General features: G+C 37.5%; 1 protein-coding gene across 8 annotated transcripts in view; it reads right to left on the bottom strand.

The window, feature by feature from the left end:
- The window catches only part of RAD18 (RAD18 E3 ubiquitin protein ligase), a 68,571-nt gene that overhangs the window by 18,521 nt on the left and 33,662 nt on the right, over window positions 1-16,388 (bottom strand). For 6 of the 8 annotated variants that reach the window (XM_068960435.1, XM_068960433.1, XM_068960432.1 and 3 more), the window contains exons 11-12: window positions 13,056-13,215; window positions 434-496 (exon numbers count right to left, since the gene is read on the bottom strand). In XM_068960435.1, the coding sequence (XP_068816536.1) occupies window positions 434-496; window positions 13,056-13,215 (223 nt within the window). The remainder of the gene's footprint in view (window positions 1-433; window positions 497-13,055; window positions 13,216-16,388) is intronic. The other 2 variants (XR_011144075.1, XM_068960436.1) reach the window with 1 other exon arrangement.

The following is a 16,388-nucleotide window of genomic DNA, read 5'->3' as shown; positions in this document are numbered from 1 at the left end:
AAGAGAAAGTGCTTATCTTCAGACAGAAGTAAATCAAAATGAACGCTGCAATTCCAGCATGTTCAAGCAGATAAAGAGATGCAGGAGAGATTGACAATATAACTTTAAATACAATAGAAGATTAGACTTTAACTTTTCCATAAAAAGCATTTCCCTCTTTTTTTTTTTTTTTTTTTTTACTCATATTTATCCTCAAATATAGCTTGAAATAATGACTTTCAGGAGATGCTTGGAGCATCCACAAGTTATTTTTCAAAGGTCCAAAACCACTGACCAAAGAAAGTTCAAACATATATTCCGTCTCCCATATGTGTGACCTTTTAAAGGCATTTGCCTCCTGCAGAAAACGTGTAGGGTTCCACAAACCGCAAAAGGTTGAAAAGTCCCGGAGACTTGTCAGTACTTATCTTTTCCATCTATGCATTTTACTTACTTATCAGATGACTCTGAATACATCTCAGTCCCTTGCAGGTCTCTCAAAATGTCTGAACTAGAGCTGAAAAGAAAAAACAAACATAGGCAAATTATTTTAGCAACGCCTCTACCAAAGTAGGACTTCAAAAAAAATTTCTTATGAGCAAAGACAGTAGACTATGAAGATGATAAAGTATCCATTAGCATTGGAAAGTTATTTTCAATCAGCAGCACAGCTGAGGAAGTTCTGTCTCTACATCACAACTTTCAGAGTTAGTACTAGGTCTCACTTCCATTATTTAACATGCCTGAAAATTCTTTCTGTTCACATCTGCATGCTGGTTTAATATCTTCGTATTTGTAGACACCAGATAATTTCTCTGGAGAGGATTTGTAATATACTTTGGGTAAAGTACAACATTTAGAAGATCAAGGTCATTTCAACCTCTCTCTCAATCTCTGAATTCAAGGCTTTTGGGGCAAGCTTATATTTCAACCATTAAAAGAAAAATTAACGTTCTTTTAACAGGAAAAAAAATTAAAAAAGCTTAAAAAAGACCCTGTCAGCACATCAAGATAAAAACCTAAGTGAAATGCGCTTTGTCAGCCACCTCAGTAACTCATCATGTGAATAGAGGCAGCTCGTTTTGAAATGGTTGAAGTAAGTTTGCTTCAATAAACCTATCTGCAGAAAAGACGACTCAAGTCTGAAGAGAATTGAAAGGATACACTACACAAGGTCAGGCCAATTTTCAGCAGCTGCCTGCTGATGAAGTAAAATTCTTTGTCCATGTATTTTGCTCACTTATTCCTAAAAGAATTTCATTGATCATCAAAACATATATTTCATAAAGCTATTTATTTTTTAAATTAACTGATTTAAAAGTTTACTGGATGTTTTCATAGTCAAAGGAAAAAAGTCTGTGCCTTACACGCTGCAAATTGAGATGAAGATTGAATCAAACTAGACATTTTAGTGTTATTTAGTTTAAGAACAATCCAAAACATTCTTCACAACCTTTTTTTTTTTTTAAACCTGCTTAATCATTTTATTTTTCATCTTCACACATAATTTTACATTCCAATGTAACATGGTAAAAATAAACTATTTCTTTTCTAAATCAGTTTTTATATGCAAATAACAGAAGATCGCCAAACTCATCATCAGTGCTGGACAGGTGAGAAATTTCAAGACGATACAAGGATTTAAGATGGTACGACAAGAAAATAGTAATAATTTAAAAAACAAAAAACCCACTAAGTCATAAATTCTATGGCAAGAAGCTTAACTCTACCAATCTGACTAATCTAGACCTTTAGAAAGGAGCTCAACCAGCTACTGCCAACGGTCAGCAATTCTTCGAGCTGCCACACTCAGACATGACAGTGTCATCCCAGAATAGTTTTGCAAGAGCAAGTACATAAGCGTATAAAACCTTCATGGCCGTTTGCTTTAAACACTTAGGCCTATATTAAATCTAAATGTATTTATCAAGCTTTTCTAGTAGCAAAGAGTTATTTAATGCTCTTAGAATAAGGTTTAAATAACCACCTGGAAAGATAACAAAGAGCTGGCTAGCTCCTGCTCCAAATATAGAAATTACGGTTTTAAGATATAGGTTCTCCTAGGAGAACCTATCTTATGAACCTACTCAAGAGACTACCATGAAAAGGCTGCTTACCAGCCTCTATCCTAAACAAAGATAGAGCAGAACATTATCTAAGTATTATTAAATTTAACCATCACTATTGCTTCAATACCAAAAAAGTATATACGTGTTTAATTATCTACAAGAATCAGCTCAGTGAAGTCACTTAGACATCATCACAGGCTCCAACTTAAACATGTATAGAGATATTTTCAGGTTTGAATCCTGTATTTTAAATATTCAGAAAAATCTTCTCAAATTTGAATAAAATCTCAGTTGGACACAATATTCTCATTTTTAATCTATACATACCTCTTATTGTGTGCTCAGTTTCCATGATACAAACAACTGTAAAGTTTTCAAGTATATGCCATATAGCAGGGTTGCAGAAGTTAACTAACCGGTTGGAAAACGTTATTTTATTTTTGCTCTGGAAACTATCTTCTAAAAAAGACTCCCAGCAGCTCAAACAGTCTGTACTTTATTTAGAAGTTACATGACATAGTGCGTTACATAAAAGTCGGGAAATTTTAGTGTAAACCATGGGACAGCAATCAGATACCACTTCTCCTGGGTTTCCTTTAAATATTCCTTTGGTGCAAGACCACTGCCCGACTTTTTTCTCACATCAGCTGCGCAAGGACTTTGCAAAGAGTCTTGGAATTGTAGGTACACACTCAGGAGCAGAATTTACACTTCCCAGCTAGTGTCCCAAACCCACCAATCACGGCTGAGGCATGCCTGACTTCTAAGACATTTATAGAATATTCTATGTATAGAGTAAATAAGTGACTGACTTCAAATAATTGCACACTAAACCTCACTAAACCTCAGAGGGATTCACTCTTCAAGCTGAGCTCTACAAATGGCATCTAGGGAAACAGAACAGCTTTCAAGAAACAAGTAGCTTCTGGCCAAAGCAACAAAAACTTAAAACCATGTCATTAGTTCTTAGATAACTGACATTTCATCAGTTTTCAAAAGAATCAAGATACCCTCAGCAACAGCATTCATGAGGTTGGGTCAACCCTGCATCTTACCTCAAGCACCTTAAAAAACACCTAAACACACACCAAGTTAACAAAATGGTAAATATATGGGTTTTTATTTAGCCATAAATACACATATACACATACAAACCAAAGAATCATTCCTGTGCAAGCAAAAGTACTAGTACTTCTGAAAACAGCAATCCTAATTTTTCACTGTCTCTTTCTGTTCAGCACCCAGTAGCACTGTTATCAATATCACCACTTACATTAACCTAAAGAGCAAACACAACCCAAACGGCATCCCCACACACAAGCGCATGGTAGAACGCCTGGAAACCCTGGGACACAACCTTCACTTTTACTGCATGCGTTTAGGATAACCCCATGCCCCAACTCCAGCAACAGCCCAGCACTCTCCGTGATCATCTGCTGGGACTTCCAGTCATTGGGAAGCTGGTTCAGAACAACCTCCAAGGCCTCAAAGAGGGGCACTGCATCATCCCAATTTCACCTCAAAATATCAGCTAAACCAGGATATATGTTGATAATGTCATCCCACGCAATCCTGTGCTGGATCTGTTGCTATTAACTGCACCTCTGTAGTTACACTGCTAAGCTTGCCTCTTTCCATAACCTGGACTCAGGCAATTGTTTAGATTTGTTTCATCACCAAATCAAATAGGAAAGATTCAAGTGAAAAGCATGGTAAAAAAGCATCCTAAAAATAATGTTGGACATGGAAAGTTTTGATGTCTCACATTTTTTTACTCCCTAAATTTTAAAAAAATCTGTCTACAAATTGGAAGTCCAAAAAATGAGTCGTCATACTACTAAATGCTATCCTGATGCTCCAGTTGCATAAAAAAAAATTTTTTAAGGGATTATTTTTTAGCTCTTTTAGGGGACTAAAATAGAAAAAGAACAGGTTTAATGCCTGAACATGACGTACTTCGTTTCCTTGAAAAATTTAGTGTTAGTATCACTTATCACCAACTGCAACTGTCACAAGCAAAATAATAAAAGTGAAAAGATTTGCCTATCACTCAGAACAATAACGCAAGCTCATAATTTGCATGTGTTTAACCCGGTTTATGCCTACCGGACTGTTTTGGAACTGAGCACAGAACATACTAGAATGAGTTATGGCCTCAGAATATATGCATCTTTGTGACTAGGAACGGGCTATCAATTCACGGAGTAACGAGAGACCCCCCCCCCCCCCCACACACACACTGAACTAAATCAATTCTTACGCTGGGCTTCAGCTGAGACATTGAAGACACGTACAGAACCGTACGGGGCCAGTCGCAAGCTGCAGGGCGACAAACTTCCCACTTGTGTGGAGACACGAAGGGCTCGTTAGGGACAATTTCAGTGTTCCAAAACTGTCTCTCACTGAAATAAGATGTTTAACAGAGACTGGATGCAGAATTTTTTTTTTTTTTTTTTTAAATACAGATTGAGTAATTGCTCGATTCTGAGTTGAAGGTATTACATACCTGTTGCCCACATATGCAGGGAAAAAAAATTCACCTCTTATTGACAGAGCTGAAGTAAAAACGGCCTAAATTTGAAACTGAACTCTTAGCACAGATGTACACAGACCTCACTGATGAGAAAGGAGCATCCTTCACCTGATAAATTCCTGGATTTGACGTCTAAAAAATATTTTTTAATTCAGTTTTTAAGTAGTCACATAATTTCCAGCAGGACTTATTCAGCCTAATAACTGTTTCAATAGAAAAACACGAAAGGATTACTGTGCCAACTTATGTGAAAACCCACCATCTTAAGTTAATAAATTAATAGTTTAAGAACTTACCAAAAAGGGCAAGATTAACAGGTAAATCGACAGTTAAAGCCCATCTAACTGCACTAAGCAGACCGAGCAATGAAACGGCCGCACCACACGAAGCGGAGGAGCCGGTCCTTCCGTAAGGACGCAGGGCCCGCGACGCTGCCTGAGCACCGTTACACATGCGGACTCCAGTCAGCGAGGCTTGTTATGCACCAAATGTAATCAAAGATAATTCAGGAGTGACAGGCCACACGTATCTGAGCAGTGATACAACATAATAAAGAATTTATTTACTGAGAAACTAAGTATTATGTTAAGAAACAGGATGTGCACTGTTTCTATCGACTATGATTAATCTTATAATAGTGACAACAGAAATAAGCTGTGATTTTTAAAATGTACAGAAGCAATAGTCCAAAATTTTTAATTTAAAAAGTTGTTTAGATAGAGGAAATAAGTACAAAAACACATTTTTAACTGGTTTATTAAGCAAAGAAACACTCTTGACAGCTAATTGAATTGGTATTTGTTAAAAAGAATATCCTTCAAGGTTTAATTTAAAGTATTCTCAGCTCTCTTCCTTGAAGAAAACTGCTAATCTTTTCCTTATCATTGAAGGATTAGCCCTTAAACTGAAGTAAATTAATAAAACTCTTAAGAAACAGCTACCTCATTATACAGGTTGTTTCTACAAATTTTAGCCCAGTGGGCCCAACCAGAGCACAGAACTTAGAACAGCTTTGTTCACTTCTGCATTATTTCCTGCGTTTTCAACACCACATACATATCTACCTACACTGAGCCAGACAAGGCAAACTACGTTTTCAGATCTTATTCAGATTCCAAATCCAAGACAATTTCCCACAGAAGGTTTTTTTGTCCTTCTATTAAAAATCATTATTCTATCTTAGGATTTTACATATAACATTCCAGATGAGTAAGTTTTTATAGCAATACCACTAAAGTCCTGGGGAAACAAACAGACAACCCCTCTGCTTCAGTTTTCCTTAGGATTAGTTTCTATTGGGTACTTACAGCCAACCAACTACCAGGAAACTATTCCTTTCATGACTATAACTCATATTTGGCTCTTTTTTTTTTTTTTTTTTTCTTCTTCTCCAAAAAAGATGAACACACCACCTTAAAATAGAAGAAAGCTGACGTAAGCGTGAATAACATGTCTCATTCCAAAACTGAAAGGAGCTAACATCTCTTTGAATTTGTTTATTTTAAGGCAGATTAAGTTCCCTCTTGGCTTCATGGTGAACTGCCAGTGTCTTTAATCAGTCCATCTTGCTGTGTATTATGTACTCAGCTCTGGCATGTGCAGTGTGCGTTTTTTCTTGATGCTGGCATGAGAAGAGAATCACAGGCCATTTCACTTTACCAATGTCATTTGAAGGTGAATACCCAGCAGCAAGGAACGAAGGAAACTGTTTTTCTTCACCTCCCTATCCTGCCTTCAGTATCCCCTTTCCAAGGCAGTAACCTCCCTGTGGCTGTTCCAGTGACAAGCTAATGCTATTTCTCACAAGTCTTGCACAACCAGGAGTAACTGCTTACCAGGAAGTCTTCCTTGGCTTCCCTGTACCTCCTCTTCAAACCACATGCCCTACGACACCACTCAATACTTTTCTGCCTCTGAAACACATCGAGTTTGCTAACCTTGGCACTTGTCCGGGACACCCAGCGGAAGGGTCTGCTCTATACAAACCTTACGAAAGTTCCACTGTATGACTACCTTCCTTAACTCTTCCCGCGCTTTCTTGGCCTTCAGTGACCTCCTCCGCAGCTCGAGAGCACCCCTTTGAGGCTTTGCCTTCAGGAAAAGAAAAGATCTGCTGAAACTATCTTAACTGCTTTTCTTTAAGATTCTGCCTGCTGGGACATTCAGCAGGCTAAAGCTCTACGTATCAGTACTATTACTTCTGTTTTCAAGGCTCGGAGATGTCAAAAAACCACAGCTCTAGACCTGGGACTGATGTTCTTCTGGGTATATGCCATATAAAACCACTTTCTTCCACACACATCTGAGATTATCAGCTGTTACTGTTTGAAATGACTTCTCCAGGACAAACTCTGCCATGCCTATAGCCCATTTGCTATAGCTCACAGTTTTTGGAAAAAAAGTGGGAATTAACAAAAACAGCAAAGAAATCCCAACATCCTTCCACAATAGGCCCATCTTTGAGGCAAAAAAAGAAAAACAAAAAACAAAACACACACAACCCACAAACAAGGATAACACACTCCTATATGAAGCTGTAATATTCATCTTCTGAGCCTAGGCAGTTGAAGATTTATCTCAAATGTACTAAGGCACTGAAAAAGACAGCTAGTCCCCTGATCAAAACAATCTTCACGTACGGCTGCCGTGTGTCAGTGAGGGCCAGCATGGGAATGAGGGCAACGCTTTGCTTAAGCTCAAGCTGAACCAACTCCTAGGGAAAGGACCTGTAAAGCTCTTTCAGCTATTGCTCTCAGCTTTTTCTTTGACAAGCTGACGTCCACTCAAGTTTGTGCAGAGGATTGCTCCCATTCAGTGAACTCCACATGCTCTAATTGAAGCACAGCCCACTACTTCTACATCACCTTCTGCTGATGAACTAAAGGCCAAATTCAGTAAAGCCCATAAATCCAAGATTAAGTGACTAGCTAAATCCAGAGCTTAGATTCTGATCAATAGCTGCTAAGAACTTATAGCCAAAAAACCCTACTGATTGCAAACGAGGCCCCTTTCTTGGGCAAGGAACTCACCTGGTGGAAGCTCCAGTTGCTCCGTATGTTCACATGGAAGACAGATTTATACAAGCTGAGGATATAGCACTTTTCAGCCAGGATTTCAGAACAGTCTTTGTGTTTCAATATACACCTAAATAACTTCAGATGAAGCCAAAGATGCACAGCATCTCTCCTTGCAAGTTTTCTGCACTATTCATGATGAAATGGCATTTTCTTCATACAACAAAATTTAAGAGACATAATTTGTTTAAATCAGTGAATACTGTCACCATCATATAAAATACTCTTAACAGAATAGTTCCCCTACACAGCTCATTAACTGGCTTACTGTCCCACCTAGTTTCTTTTCTAACTTTCCTATTGTGCAAGTAGTTGCATAAAAGTTGGCTTCAGTCCCAGAAAATAAAAGAATGCAGTAGGACTATTTATATAGAGCTCAAAAGTTCTATGAGAGCTTTATATATGACTTCATAGCTTTGAAAAATTATCCTTTAAAAGTCATGACTTTGTTTTGCTGTTTATCTGATATGTTACATTTTGTTCTCTTGGTGGGATCATCATCAGCTGATGAAAAGACCAAACACATTTGGGTCAGTGTTGCAATCTGTATGCATGTCCTGTATCTTGTTTCCAGAAAGTTCCAAATTTTCATTTTCTCAATTAATCATTGCCTTTTGCATAATTTTGGCATGTCAATGATTACTATGCAACATACAGATTTCTAATATGGACAAACGGCTCCTTTAGTTGTACAAAAAAAGGAAGCAGAAATTCAAATACTCATATGACTGACAAAGAGCAGAAGTTCTTAGGAAGGAGAGAACATAAGAATTATCAGTTTACTTGCAGTATTTCTTACGAAGCAAGCATTTCAATTCTCTGACTAGAGATTGTTTTGTTATACTCTGTATGTTGCTCAAAGCCCTAATTTTTTTTTAATCCATAACACCAGCCCTACATTTAGGAGGGCTCTCTCACAAGAAGTGTAGCATGCAGATTTGGACTTCCAAATATACTTCGGGCTTTGACATTTCAATACGACAAAAGTCCACCCTTGTCAAAGGATATCCTCTTATTATCAGAAAGAAAATGCAAGCCTCAGAATATCATGACTTAGTACAATAGCACAATGCTACTTAAACCCCAAAATCTAAATCATTTAATTTGTGCTATGTTTATTTTCACTACACTTAATAAAACATTAACCCCATGGTAACCAGAGAGGGACAAAACATATTTAATTCTATCACGCAGTTTTTGTAATTATACCTACCTTTTATGCTCCCCCAAAAGCTTAAGACATAATTTTGATACATTTTAATTACTAGACATATGAACAAGGTGTACTGGGGTCATAAGTTCAAAATACACCCTAATATTTTTATACTTACCAGAATCCTAGCAATCCAAAAGAAAATCATATTCAACTACATTTACTTACTTATTTATATCTATTTATTGTGGGAAGGCACGCATTCGAGTATCCATAGCTATTTTACTCTAAAAGGAAACTGGGGATAGGTAGCAAAGCCTACAAATGTAGCAGTGTGTTCCCCCTCCCCCCCCAAATTAATCAAGTTATTGCCTCGCCTCCATCTAAAGTACTACAAATAAAAATAGCTGCTGCAACAGAAATGTTTATTTTGCTAGCTTGTCTCTAGGCCAAATGCAGATTTACACTAGAGAATCATCCTTTTTCCTCCCAAACACAACTCCAATAGGCTACAGGCACAGAGCAGGGCATGAAGGATAAGCAGCCGGCACTGCAGATGATGAGCTGCTACACCAAACAACCCATGGAGCTGGCTTCATTCTGACAAGGGAGGTGGGGAAGAAGCCTAACGGCTCCTGCTGCTGCTCCTCCTGGAGTTGCTCATTAAGGGTTAGTCATAATCAGGACTGATTCTGAAGATTCACATGAACCTTCCATTACCACTGTTTTCATAAGCCAGCAACGCAAACAGAAATGTCTTTGGACCTTATTTCAAAGTAAGCTGTCACAAAAAGCATCTTGCGAGGCAGGAAATCTATAGTCCAAAGCTGGCTGTAGATACAGCAGAATCTTAAACATTTCTAAGGGCAAACAGAGACCCAGGTATTGCACTGGTACATCAGACCTGCTGGATTTTCAGGAACCGAAACAGTGAAGGGAAAAAGCACACTCAGCAAACACTTCATAAGCATTTCCCCACATCAGTATTTGGAGATGGGGTGATCCTTGTAACCTTTGTTCCTTTCCCTGAAAACACGAAAAACTACACGGGAGGGCTCTTCTGAAGAGTATGGTTTGGTACAAGGAACACACTGCTGGCAAGAGAGAGTTGTCTTGCATGCATCACAAGACATCATATGGCGCTTTATCGATGCCTTTACTGTATTATTAATGCTGTTTTCATCTCTTTTTCAACAGAGCATAAAATCAGGTTTTTGAATGTAAAAAGAAGAGAAACTAGTGTATAATGCCCTAAGGCACACTCGAAAGCCCAACTGCAAATCAACTGAGCTTAATACACAATATAACAGGGAAAAAAAATTTGGTCAGCTTCTTGACCAGCACAGTAGCTGGTTCTTAAGGTTAAGCAAACTGCCCTGAATTTAAATAAAACTAAAAGAAAAAAAAAACCACAATACACACAAACCAGGGGCTATGTACAAAGTAGAAAAGTGAAGAGAAAAATCCCAGAGAGATTCTGGAAAAACAGTTCTTTGCAGCCTCTAGTAATTCTGTCCCCATTCAACAGGAGTTGAACTTAAGAGTAAACCACAGAAATCTATTACACATTTTTTTTTTTAAAAGAACGTCCAAATAGCTGTAATGCATACCCACCGGTTTTTATAACCGTGAGATTTTGTGTTTGCTTCAAAAAAAAAAAAAATCTACAGAAGTATTTCATTTGAAGAGAGAGAATACATAACAGGAAGGAATAAACAAATCTGTCTTTAGCCAGACATAATTCAAACAAATGCACGCTTCCCAACAAAATCTGCCAATTTGTTTCATGAAAGTACATTCAATTTATGAGTTACAGCCAGATGCTAAAACCCTTTAGCAATCTTTCTTACAGTCGCTTAGACATTCTTTCATCCAGACTAAGCTGATAAACATAAAACTGCAGGCAGAAGAAGGTGGAGTAAAAGTTTAACTGTCAGGTCAAGGGCCATGGACAGAGTCATTTATAATGTAAGTCATACACCAACATACTTCACTGAGATAAAAATTTAATAATATCCTGGAAGAACTAATATAAACCCTTTCTACCTCCCAAGAAAAAGTTTTTCATGCTATCAGATTGAAATTCCAGGTTTTGCAAAGTCTTTTATGACAAAAAGTTAGCTTGCAATTGAGAAAATAAAACAGGGAAGAACGGAACATCTTGTTTAAATTCTGGATGAAAGGCATTTATTTTGTGGAACTAAAATAACTGCCAGAGCAGAGAGGATGAAACTGCTCCACCCATCAGCTGGGCACCTGTCAAGCTTGACACCTAGTACAAGTTTGTAGGAGTTGGCCTAGCCTAAGCCTCGTGAATGGGCTTCTAGCTGGGTTCCCATAGCAATCGCTACACGAACCAAGTGTGATGTGTTGGTGCTACCAGATGCTTCCCCCGAACTCTGTCAACCAGAGAACAGCCACGGCCCAAGCTGCAAATGAGAAACTTGAGGCTTCAAGCACATAATGACCAGTTTCTTCCCTAAGTGAGGGCTAGACACTCCCTTTACCTGGCCTACAATTTCTCACTATCAGATCCCGAGAGGTACAGCTTCAAGAAGAGGAGACTGTCACAATGCAGAACAGTTAAAGCCTGTAAGATCCTTTCTTGGGGGTTCTTCTGCTCCAGTGTAGGACTTAGTTCTTGGTCCACTTCTGAAAGGGCTTAGAAGCTTAAAATCAGCAGGGCGCTGGCTGTAAATCACCAGGCAATGTTTCTAAGCCAGACACCTGTACACTACTCTAACTGCCCTGCCTAGGCAGCATACTGCCCTTTACAGACAACTTATTCTATGTTGCCATTCTGCTCAAATAAACGGAAACAGGCAGCAAATACTAATCAGGTAAGACAAAGAAATTTAACCCTTAATGCTCCCTAATCCCTTGAGATGATCTTCTTTCCTGTATTTTCCTGGCATTTTATTCAGTTTCTTTAATATTTAGCTTAGTAAAAGGCAACATCCTTAATCCCTGTGCTGCCTTTTAAAACCTCTTTGTGAGCCAAAATGACTGTAGAAAAATGTGTTGCTGTTAAATTGTTCAATGACTAAATTGTTCTTTTAATAAACTACAATGAACTAAGCATTACATTCTTTTGAACAATTGCAGAACAAGGAGGAAGAGGCATACTATGGTGTAATGGATGGGAAATCAGCTCAGCTGTTAATCTGCTACCTGAACTTCAGCTACTTCCTATGATTATCTTCTACTTCTACACATCAGAAACCTTTTTCTTTATAACAGTGCAAACCTGCACAGACTTTCTGCTCTCATTTCTGCTGTCAACAAGATAGCAAGATTTCTGTCACAGCTAGAGAACAGAAATAGCTCTCTTGCTTTTAGAATCATAGCAAAAAAACAGTTATTTTATAATTGTTTTTGGTGATTATTTCCCCTTGTGGCCCCAGTTTCTGGAGGAAGAGTCCAGTACTGCAAAAGGATGCTTACGCCTAAGCATAGGTCATCATCATCTTTGTCAATGAATACAGTAAGTAGACAGCAAACTACAATGTATGAAGTAAGCCTCTTACGCAGATATGAAACTATATTCAAAAACTAGAAAGGTCTTACAAGTAATAACAGCTTCCCATTAACAGAGTAATCCTTGCTAGTAAAGAAAGCAGTCGAGTATCTTTCCAATAAAATTATCACTGCACTATCAAAAGCAGTCGCGTTGTTTATAAAGCTCTGCTGATGCTTCATCTCCTGACACCAAGCAGAGGAATTTCAAGAAATATAACTAAATGCTTGACAAAAGAAAAGTGAACTTCAAGAACTTCAAGGTTCAATGACACTCTACCACTGACTGCAAGTAATTATGTCAAACTCTTTCTTATAGTCATACTCAACTCAAAAAAACATTGAAAACCTTAGGTTATATCAATTTTTGGAGCTCTTTAAATAAAAACTCAAATAGAAGGAAAGAAGATGCAGTGGAAGCAAGATATAAAACATTTCTTATGGCTCCACAGATCTTTCACTTACTATTTCTGTAGCAAAAGGAACGTTTATACTATCATCCCTCTACCAAGTGATTACATAACTATTAAACAAATTCTGAATGTATTTCAGCTTCGTCTGTCAAGCAACTGAACAGCCAGAAACATGGAGGAGGAAGAATCAGTAAGTACAGTTTAGGAAACCCTCCTAAGAATTACAGTATACATTGCCCAAGGTTACTGACACTTCAGCTTTTCCATATGTAGTCTAATCTAGTACAAATCAGGGAGAATAAACTCTTCTTCACTAACCTGCTTGTTGATCCTGATGACTGTGAGAATGCAGGAGAGACTGATCTCTGGCCTTCCTTCAGGGAATTACATTCACTTCTTTTGCAATCAGGAATTTCTGTTTTGGGTATCTGGACTGTTCCAATAGCTAAATCTGTGTGTTGCTTTTGAATATCTTCTCCTTCCAAGAAGAAAGGCAGAAATTAACAAAAATGGCAAAGCAAAATATTAATGTTTAAATTTTTGCAGCCTGGAGATGTATTTAAATATTTTAAAACTTGATTTTTCTTAAAATCTCATTTCCTCATTCCCACCTGGCTTGCTTCCCAAGACTCTCACAATTTAAAAGGATTTGATTTATTTTCCTGCTGTCACAAAAAACAAACCCCACCACTCCACAAACCAGACACTGTCACAGAAACACTCCCTTGCTACGTTTCAAACACGGAGAGGAAGATAAATAAAGGGTAAGAATATTTATCATCATAAGATGTGACTATATTTCAAAAATTAGCAAACACTTATGTGACGGTTCCGTTCTCTGGTTCTTGATACCAACTCACTTTATCCATTGGATGAGGCAGTTCGATAGCTTGAAAGTTTTACAGATCAGGTTAAGAGGCTTGTTTTCAATAGGAGAAACACTAAGATTTATTTCCTAATGCACTGAAGAAAGATAGCGTCAATCTAGTAGATTTTAATTCTATTTATTTTAATAGGAAAAATCATTTCCAGTCAACATGCAAACACAAACTGCAAAGCCATTCTATTATTTTTATATCAAATACTTTCGCCTTTTAAGAGATGAATGGTTCTCCCAGAAGATGACCTTCTACCTTTCCACAGAGACAGCAAATATAGACTAGAAAGTATTATACGTAAAGATAAAGATACTCCTTCTCCACAAATCTCTTCAAACGTAGAGTTATTTAACTAGGAAGTTGCAACAAATTAAAACCCTGCTGAGACTCAACTCACTGATAATCCTTACTATGGCAGTTCACACAAGTGTTCTGTCCATCCTCGTGGATAAAACCACGTTCCCCTACTCAAACCACTTCAACTTGCCTGGCTCTGCCAAAACGATTTTGACAGAGATGTCAAACAGCATTGTAGCTACAGTGTGGAAGGGCTTTGTACACTTTAAATTCAGCCAGGGTTTGCCATTTGTTTTCCCCCAAAATGGGTAATTAAATATCAGGAGCATATTTCTGTCAGCTGTAAGCATATAGCGGATTATAGCGAGCCAGTTGTCCAACTAGTGTAACACATCATAGCTCTGCTGAAATTAACACTTTTAAGAGAACAAAGGCACAGTGCAATATTGCAAAAAAACAGCTGTATCAAAAATATTTATCAATTTATTACAGTGCTTCCCCCTGGTCAAAGCAAAAGTCTGTTTAAAAAATAAAAAAAAAAGTAACAGGAACATTAGAAGTTTAACGATGCAAAATGAGACCACATAATGCAGTAAGAGATAATCACCTTCCAAGCATCATCAAAAACAGAGCGAAATTTTGAGAGGGATTTAATTAAATCAACTAGTACTGCAGCAGAAGGCAATGGGAGATAAGTAAGGCTTAAAAATGCATTTTAATTCTGTATTATTCTACTTCCTATTTCTATGAGGAACAAATATAGTAGTAAGGAATGCATATAAAGCTATCTTTCTTCTCTGGAGCGATGCTTTCAAATGGCAAGTCATTAGACCGCTGTTCTTTTTCTTCCTTGCAACTTTTCTAATTTCCAGTTTAGTAAAAGACTAATTGCTGTTAATAAAGGATACAGAGGAAGCAAGCTTTAGGCATTTGTTACTCCAGCCACAGATCATCTTGGGTTTTTTTGTTTTTGTTTTTTAAATGGTTACCAAATAGACAATCAGGTGCAGCTGTTTGGCATAAAACCAGAAATTGAAATTTCAGAGATTACGGGAAGCTCACCGTATAAGAAGTGTAATGAATATTTTGCAATTCTGTCAGAAGTTGTGATCAGTCATACCAAGCAAAACCAAAATCTCTTCTTGAATCAGGTGAGATGGTAAACTCTACTTAAGTCAACAAGATATTTAAATCAAGCGTATCATTCTGTAATGATGGCTTTTATTTTCCATTTGAGCAGTCTTTTGGAAAAACTATGTTGCTTCACTTCAGCTTCTCAAAGTCTGCAGTTCAACATACAAAGAGAAAGGCTACGTAGAGGAGAAACTCAATAATTCACAGTAGCCAACCTTTCCACAGAGCACAACTAGAAATTAATATTTCAAACTCTGTGATATCATTAACTAATGACCTATTGCTTCTGTTACCACTACAGAAGAGGGACATCACTGTAAATTAAGTCAAACAAGATAAACACTGTCCTTGAGATTCCTTAATTTTTACCACTCATGTGGAAAGGATTATGCATTGCACCGAGGTCTGCATGAAATGATAAGGATAAAGTTCATATTAGTATATTGGTATTTTCATTTATTTTTATTCTTGAAAACTCTGCTAGAGGGGACAGCTCAGGAAACAGCCACAGACCAAAGATTAAACAGGGATTTTCGAGAGCTGATATAAACTATACTCTCATATTTTCCCGAGGATACAGACAACAGCATATCCAATTCTGTGGATATCCAATGAAATTCTCTCTGAAATTCAGTATTCTTCATACATTATAACTCCACAAATATTAGGCTGAGGAACACCTATAGGAAACAGGTTAGTAGCACACAGGGGTTTTTATTTGATACTGGGAGATGTGAGGATAACAAACACATGCTGGATGTTGTTCCCAGCTCATAAAGCATATGTGCCTAACTGAACAACTGCAAGTTGTGCATTTTCACTTTTCACTGTGTTGAAAGATATGAACACAAAACGAACTGAATTAAGAACAGCAGTGGCACCATACTGTAGCAACATTCTACAGGAGACTGAAATGTCTTAATCTTTCAGCTTCAGAACAAATAAACACTTGTCCCACTCCACATAAATATCTTTGCAGTTCCCAGTATACTGACTCTCTAATTACATTTATGACACAGGAAAGCCGAAACTAGCAGGCAACAGTCATTATCACTTTCATTTCAAAAATGCAAATCGTCATATGCCCACTCTCAGCGACTTTGAGAGATTTGAATCAGAACATATGATCCTATTTCAATCTGCTAATTAAAATATACTCCAAAAGTGAAGTATATATATATATATATATACACATTCCCAACAAAATCAAACAAATCACTTTTATCATATGTTGTGCTTACATATCATGTTAAACCAACGCCACTCAAACTGTTTAGGGTGGGGGATTTTTATGGATTTTTCCCTTAAAGACTGTGGTCGAAGAATGATGGGAGGAAAGAGT

This window comes from Struthio camelus, chromosome 14 (genome assembly GCF_040807025.1).
Source record: "Struthio camelus isolate bStrCam1 chromosome 14, bStrCam1.hap1, whole genome shotgun sequence".
NCBI lineage: Eukaryota > Metazoa > Chordata > Aves > Struthioniformes > Struthionidae > Struthio > Struthio camelus.
The sequence above is the reverse complement of the archived record's forward strand: the minus strand, read 5'-3'. Positions and strand labels throughout refer to the sequence as shown.